This window comes from Triticum aestivum, chromosome 6A (assembly GCF_018294505.1).
Source record: "Triticum aestivum cultivar Chinese Spring chromosome 6A, IWGSC CS RefSeq v2.1, whole genome shotgun sequence".
NCBI lineage: Eukaryota > Viridiplantae > Streptophyta > Magnoliopsida > Poales > Poaceae > Triticum > Triticum aestivum.
The window spans coordinates 76,688,900-76,696,527 of NC_057809.1; the positions used below are offsets into that span (position 1 = coordinate 76,688,900).

Genomic DNA, 7,628 nt, shown 5'->3' on the forward strand with positions numbered 1-7,628 from the left:
AGGTCAAGATACCGGGATGTAGCACACATATATGAGGAGAGGGAGTAAGCTTGTATGTAAAGAACCAACTTTTATATTTTATCACCATACACTGTATTATACTAGTTGTAGTCTTGTAAAATAAACACTCTTACCAGAAAATAAGATACAAGCCATGGAAGATGCTTTAAAGTAGTGGGTCAAGGACATTCACACAGCCCAATTAGACAAACCAAATTCATGACACACCAGTAAATACATAGAGATCAAGCTGGTATATGCTTCTGCTTTCAAGATGTATTGTCACTTGATTCATGTCGATATGACATGACTAAGTTGCCAGTAAGGCAATAACTTGTCCAAGAATATCGAATGCAGCCTGTGGGTGGTTTCGCTTTAGTTGAGCAAACCCCTCGCTGTTTATGATTTCTTGTAATCTCTTGCTGTTTCTTGTCATATACCTGAGACAGCAATCCTTGAGCTGCTGACAATGGTATTGCTCTGCAAGATCCAAGGTGAAACCCACCGTGTTGATATCCAGCGCCTTGCTCAGCCTGCTCTCGCACATCAGCTTTAGCCTTTCCATTGCGTAACGATCAGCCGCGATAAGCAAATGTTGCGCCATGTTTGTGGTCTCCTCCGTTGTCTCGTCCATAGACTCCGGCAGACGATCATTGTACACGTAATGCAGCAGGATCTCGAAAACCTTGGCATCCACATCCTCGATGCGGATGCTGCTTTCTCTGCTCTCCATCATGGCACCGCACAGCTGGGCTCGGAAGACGGGCGATCTCGCAGCAAGCACGCACGCGTGCACCTTGAATCTCTTGAACCAGCCGATCTTGATGGTCAGGTCTGCCTTTGATAGGATCTACTAGCACTCTCGATTAATAGCAGTATATGTGGCGATTACAGAGACGGATTACAAGAATTGCGATCTAGGGTTCGTCTGGGGAAGGAAGAGGAAGGGGATAAGAGCCGAGCCGCCGTCGCCTTGATCCACTGGATGCCCTTCCCTTCGTCGCCTCCAGGTTAAGTAATGCGTGGCTTGGGCCGTGGCCCATTTTGGGCCCGCGTACTTGGCGTTGGGCTTCCTGGCGCGGCTGGGCCGCGCCGCTTCCGATTGTGGCCTGTTGGGTTGTGGGTCCGCGTCGTCAGGGTCGCTAACATCCCCTCCTCCTTGAGTGGCGGCTTGACCCCAAGCCGCTGCGTGGGGGAAGCGAGCCTGCAGAGCTTGTCGATCTTCCCATGTGTCATCCAGATTGGAGGCGCCAGTCCATCGGACATTGACTTGCTCGATCATCGCCATTCTTGCGTCGCCATTTAGACTGTAGGATCTCACCAGGAACAGCCAAAGCATTAGTGTTGTAAGGAAGTTCGGGCTGAACTGTCGTACCAGGTGACAAAGCTCGGCGCAACTGGGACACATGGAAAACTGGGTGCACCATGGCCTGCGGTGGCAGCTGTAGTTTGTAGGCCACTGCGTTGATCTTCTGGATGATGGCGAACGGTCCGTAGAATTTGAAGGAGAGCTTGTGGTTTGCGCGAGGAGCAACTGATGTCTGAATGTAAGGCTGAAGTTTTAGATAAACCTGATCGCCCACCTCAAACTCGCGGAGAGAGCGCTTCTGATCAGCATGTATCTTCATGTAGTTCTTGGCTCGATGCAGGTGTTGTTGTATCAGGTCTTGCATGACTGCGCGCTCTTCCAACCAAGCAGACAGGGACGAGACTGAGCATGAAGTGGACGCCGAGACGCCCCAGAACTTGGGCTCGTGGCCAAACATGGCTTTGAAAGGTGACATGCCGATGGCCGAGTGATGTGAAGAATTGTACCAAAATTGAGCCATTGGTATCCAATAACTCCAGCGCCTCGGAAACGCATGTGTGAAGCAGCGTAAGAAGGTTTCCACGCACTGATTCACGCGTTCTGTTTGGCCATCTGTCTGAGGGTGGTTTGCTGTGCTCAGTCGAAGTTCAGTGCCTGCATACTTGAACAGTTCCTGCCAAAAGTGACTAGTGAAAACCGGGTCCCTGTCCGAGACAATCGCCCCAGGCAATCCATGTATCTTGTAGATCTGAGTCATGTAGAGCTGGGCCACTTTGGACGCTGTATATGGATGAGCTAAGGGCAAGAAATGAGCATATCTCGTTCTTTTGTCCACAATGACCCAAAGACAGTTGTTCTTCCCAGATTGTGGCAATCCATCCACAAAATCCATAGTGATAAGATCCCAAGGTTGTTTCGGAATTGGCAGAGGTTGCAACAGACCTAGAGACGCTGCTCTGTCTGGTTTTGCTTGTTGGCAGACCGGGCAGCATTGCACATACTGTTGCACGTGGGTCTTCATTTTTGGCCAAGCGAACAAGCGTCGAACCTTGTGATATGTAACTGGGTAGCCCGAGTGCCCCCCAGTGAACTATCATGGAAGGCGCCGATGATCTGTTGCTGCATTGCTGTCGATCCACCCAGCCATATGCGCCCGCGGAAACGAAGAATGCCTTGTTGCAGTGCGAATCTTCCCTTTGGGTCTGGCCGAACTGCAAGTTGCTCGAGCAAACGTTGGGCTTGAGGGTTGCTGTTATAACTGTTGCTGATGTCTTCCAACCAGGCAGGTTGACAGATTGTCACTGCAGATAGTATCTCAGAAGAGTTGGCGCGAGACAGAGCATCAGCGGCCGTGTTTTCTGAGCCTTTTTTTGTATCTGATTTTGTACTGAAGGCCCAAGAGCTTAGTGAAAGCTTTTTGTTGCCAAGGGGTGGTAAGTCTTTGTTGCTCTAGATGAACTAGACTCTTCTGGTCTGTATATATCACAAACTCTGCATGTTGTAGGTACAGTCTCCACTGATCCACTGCTACAATAACTGCCAAGAACTCTTTTTCATAAGTTGACAGTCCTTGATAGCGTGGTGACAAGGCTTTGCTCATGAAAGCGATGGGGTGCCCTTTCTATTGCAGAACAGCTCCAATTCCTTTGTCACTAGCATCGGTTTCCACCACGAACTGCTCCTGAAAGTTGGGTAAGGCCAAAACTGGTGCTGAGATTAGCTGTTGCTTGAGTAACTGAAAGGCTGTGTCAGTGTTGCTTCTCCAGACAAAGGGGACTCCCTTTTTTAACAGGTTGAACAGGGGTCGTGCCATTACGCCAAAGTTCCTCACGAAGCGTCTGTAATAGCCAGCCAGGCCTAAGAAACTTCGCACTCCTTTTGTGTCCGTTGGGGTTGCCCATGCGCTGACTGCCTGAATCTTACTGGGTTCTGTGGCCACGCCTTTTTCACTGATGACATAACCTAGATAGGACAGCTGCTTTTGGCCGAATTCGCACTTGGAGAGCTTAACTTTCCACTGATCTCGCTGCAGCAGTTGAAACACTTGTCGCAGGTGACTGACGTGATCTTCAAGAGTTTTACTGAAAACGAGAATGTCGTCGAAGAAGAGTAGCACACATTCGCGCAGCAGGGGCCGGAGTGTGTTGTGGAGGCCTCCGTTGAAAGTAGCCGGGCCCCCAGCCAATCCAAAGGAGACCACCTTGAATTCATAGTGACCTGAGTGGGTTTGGAAGGCCGTCTTGTACTCTTCGCCTGGCGCCAGCCGGATTTGATGATATCCTGACCGCAAATCCAGTTTGGAGAACCATACTGCTCCGTGTAACTCATCCAACAGTTCTTCAATTACGGGCATTGGAAACTTAGCCACTATGGTGATTGCATTTAAATGCCTATAGTCGACGCACATCCTCCACGTGCCATCCTTCTTTTTTACCAAAATGACCGGAGAGGAAAAGGGGCTGGAGATTTTCTGTATGATTCCTTGACGCAGCAATTCTGCCACCTGTGCGTCAATCTCATCTTTATGGTCAGGCTTATGGCGGTAGGGCCGTATGTTGACAGGTTGAGCGCCTGGAATCAGTGGTATCTTGTGGTCACAGTCACGTCGCGGTGGCAGTCCCACTGGTTCACCAAATATTGCAGAGAAATCATCGACTACTTGTTGTATATTGGCTGGTACTGCGTCTGGGTTGTTCTCCTCTGCTGAAGGTGCACATACATACACCATATGTGTTATGGCCCCTGTTTTGCACAAATTCTGCAATTGCAACGCGTTGATCACAGAGCATTCTGAAGATTGAGCTTCATGACCTTGCAAACGAGTGACACCCTCAGGAGTTTTGATCTCAATGAGTTTGGCACGCCAGTCCACTGTCATGGGGCTGTTTGCTTCCAGCCAATCCATCCCCAAGATGGCATCGTAAGTGCCTAGCGCCAGAATCTTCATATCTGTGACAAATTCACTGCCCTGAGTGTACCAGGCGCAAGCTAGCAATTCAGAGACGCACGCCAGCTCGCCCCCATCTGCAACCCGAACCTTGCAAGCGCGTGGTAGAGGTCGCGCTCCTGACAGCTTCGCGGCAAGTGTGTTGTTGATGAAAGAAGTTGAGCTGCCAGAATCCACCAGCATGAGCACTTCCTGACCCTGAATCCATGCCCGAAGCTAAAATGCCTTTGCAGAGACACCGCCGGAAAGAGCCTGACGAGAGATCGCCATAACTGTCTCAGTTGATGGTGCCGTCGAAGAGGAATCGATGCTGTCGTCGATGCCGAAGAGCTCCAGGAGTTCCTCCACAACGTGGAGCTGCACAGATGTGGGACACACGTGATCGTGTCCCCAACGCTCGCCGCACTTGAAACATAGCCCGCGCGCTCGCCGGTAGTCGCATAGGGTCTTGAGTTTCGCCGTATCAGCGCGTGCTGATTCGGTCCCCCGTTGATCCGCTGCGGGAGCAGCAGGTACCGGGCGTGTTGGAGGTGTTGGTGGCAGCGGAAGAGGCATGGTCGTGCGCACTCCCGGCTCTGGTGGTCGCGGAAGAGATCCGAACGCGCCTTCTGCTACTTCCTCTTGCAGTAACGCGAGCGCGCATGCCGTGTCCAGATCAGGTGGCCGCTGGACCAGCACGACAGCGTGAATATCCTTCCGCAAGCCCTCGACAAAACGGGTGAGAAAATAGAATGGGTGAATCGAATCCGAATATGAGCTCAAATGATTAATAATCAGTTCAAATTGCTCAATGTAATTTGCAACAGTGGTGGTTTGGCGGACAGTATAAAACTGTCGGATCAACAACTGATGTCGATCTCGCCCGAAGCGTGTGCACAACAAGGTTGTGAACGCCTCCCAATCTAGCTCATCGAGCCGTTTTTGAATGGAATGAAGCCAAATCGAAGCCGATCCGGAAAAATTGAGGGCTGCCATGGGCACCCAAAATGAAGGCAGAATTCCAAACATCTGAAAATATTGTTCGCACAATGTTTTCCAGAGGTTTGGGTTTTCGTCCGAAAATTGAGGAAAAGTGATCGATGGGTGCGCCTGACCCAGGCCAGAGAGCAGCTGACTTGCATGAGCAAAAGGCGACAAGGGTACAGACGAAGGAACCAGGGAATCATACTGACCAAATGCCAGGGGCGGCGGCGGCGCCGGAATTGGCACCGCCGAGGACCCCCGAGGATTGATGGTGACGCCGTGGCCATGGGGCCCTTGGGTGTTGCCGGCCGCGCATGCCGATGTACCGATGTGGTTGCCCGGCGGCTGCGGTTGCTGGTCCTCTGGCTCCGTCAGAGGTGGTTGCGGCGCTGCTTGAAGAGCAGCCACGACATCACTGAGATCTGTGACGCATCGCTCGAGATCGGGGAGCCAGCTGAGCAGATCATCGATCTTCGTCGCCGTAGTGTGCTGGGCCTTGGTGAGGCCGTCGATCGCGGCCTCGATCTTGGTCTCGAAGCGGGTGAGGAAGGCAGAGACGCTGGGATCCATGGCTTCACGGGCTTGGCAGAGACCGCGCGTCTCAATGAGATGCGCCAGGGCGGAGCGGGGAGGGTGGTGGTTGGTGTCTCTGATACCAGATGATAGGATCTACTAGCACTCTCGATTAATAGCAGTATATGTGGCGATTACAGAGACAGATTACAAGAATTGCAATCTAGGGTTCGTCTGGGGAAGGAAGAGGAAGGGGATAAGAGCCGAGCCGCCGTCGCCTTGATCCACTGGATGCCCTTCCCTTCGTCGCCTCCAGGTTAAGTAATGCGTGGCTTGGCCGTGGCCCATTTTGGGCCCGCGTACTTGGCGTTGGGCTTCCTGGCGCGGCTGGGCCGCGCCGCTTCCGATTGTGGCCTGTTGGGTTGTGGGTCCGCGCCGTCAGGGTCGCTAACAGCCTTGAGCCCGCTGTCTAGAAGATTAGCTAGATCTTTGCTTAGGTCTACGGGTGGGACGATGACGCCGTCGTTTTCGTCGCCCTCCTGTTGGTCGTCCATCAGTCTTGGGACCTCGATGGTGCACTTGATCACTAGGCAGCCATCGTCGAGGCACCCGGACAAATCGGCCTTACTCACAAACTTGCTCCTACCCCAGCCCCAATCTGTGGATGAGAACTTCTTGGGGCCGGTTTTGTATTTGTGCTTCTCCCCTGTCGCCGGCGCCGCGGGGTCCTGGAGGCAGAAGGAATAGTAGGCCCTGACCTCTTCCTCGCCGGCGGTCATCGGCTTAAGGAAAATCGAATTGAACTGGTCGTTGACGACCCTAGCATCGCCGTTCGGGTAGTACATGATAGCCCAGTCGTGATCAGCAACGCGGAAAGTGTCGGAAGTGAGCGGAATCTTGCCCGTGATCGTGGAGTGGCCGACGACCTTGAATAGGTGCTCGCCGGTGTGAACCACCACCGCCGAGGAGGACTTGGTTACCATGGCAGCGGACTTGTAGCGAAGAGGTTTCGAGAAACAAAATCGATCTAATCTAAACGAATCGATGGGCAGACAGAGCCACGGACGTACATCGATCGATGTTTTCAACTGCGGGTCCAGCTAAGTGGGGCCTCGAAATACAAAGTCCGTCTTGGGTGACGGTTCCGTAATTTGCGCAGGGGCGATCTGGAGGCGATCCGATCTACCCTAGGGTTCGTCGGCTCCCTCTCGCTCCTGGTCGTCAATCCTCCCAGTAATGCAGGCCTGCCGTTCTCTCTGTGACTACGGCCAGGTCTAGGTCTCTCGTCCGTCGACCCAGTGTACGGCGAGGGTGTCAAGATCCCACGTTCAGTCCAGGTGAGGAGGAGATTGGGAGGATGGAGGAGGTGGCGGGGATGTTGAGGGGGCTTAGGCTTTCGGAGGCAGAGAAAAGGGGTTTGAAGTTGAAGAAGGTGGAGAAGGGGAAGGTGATTGAATGGGCAGAGGATGATCCGCAGGCGGTTGGGAAGTTGTTCTCGGAGAAACCAGTGAATTCGAGCGTGATTGGGAACACGTTGGGAAGAATTTGGTGCCCAATCAAAGGGGTGGGATGCACGGAACTAGAAACAAACATCTTCTTATTCACCTTTCGGCAGGCAGTAGGTTGGAGAAGAGCTTTGGAGGATGGACCATGGTGGTTTGACAAGGAGTTGCTGGTAATGGAAGTCTTTGACCCAGAGAAAACCGTGGCAGAATATGACTTCAATCTGATCCCTATGTGGGTTCGGGTTTTTGGGCTCCCGCTCGGCTCGATGAATAGGGCAACTGGCGAACTGATAGGAAAGGATTTCCATGAAGTGGTGGATGTGGATGTTGGGCCTGATGGGAAAGTAGTTGGCAAGTTCTTACGGATCAAGGTGATACTAAACATCCAACA

The 7,628-nt window shown here is 52.4% G+C and overlaps 1 protein-coding gene across 1 annotated transcript; it reads right to left on the reverse strand.

The window, feature by feature from the left end:
- Nucleotides 1–310: 310 nt before the first annotated feature.
- LOC123130324 (BTB/POZ and MATH domain-containing protein 1-like) lies at nucleotides 311–6,715 on the reverse strand. Its single transcript, XM_044550244.1, has 2 exons — nucleotides 6,188–6,715; nucleotides 311–838 (listed from the first exon to the last, which is right to left on the reverse strand). Exons 1-2 carry the CDS (start codon nucleotides 6,713–6,715, stop codon nucleotides 311–313), a joined length of 1,056 nt encoding a protein of 351 aa, XP_044406179.1.
- Between the last annotated feature and the right edge of the window lie 913 nt (nucleotides 6,716–7,628).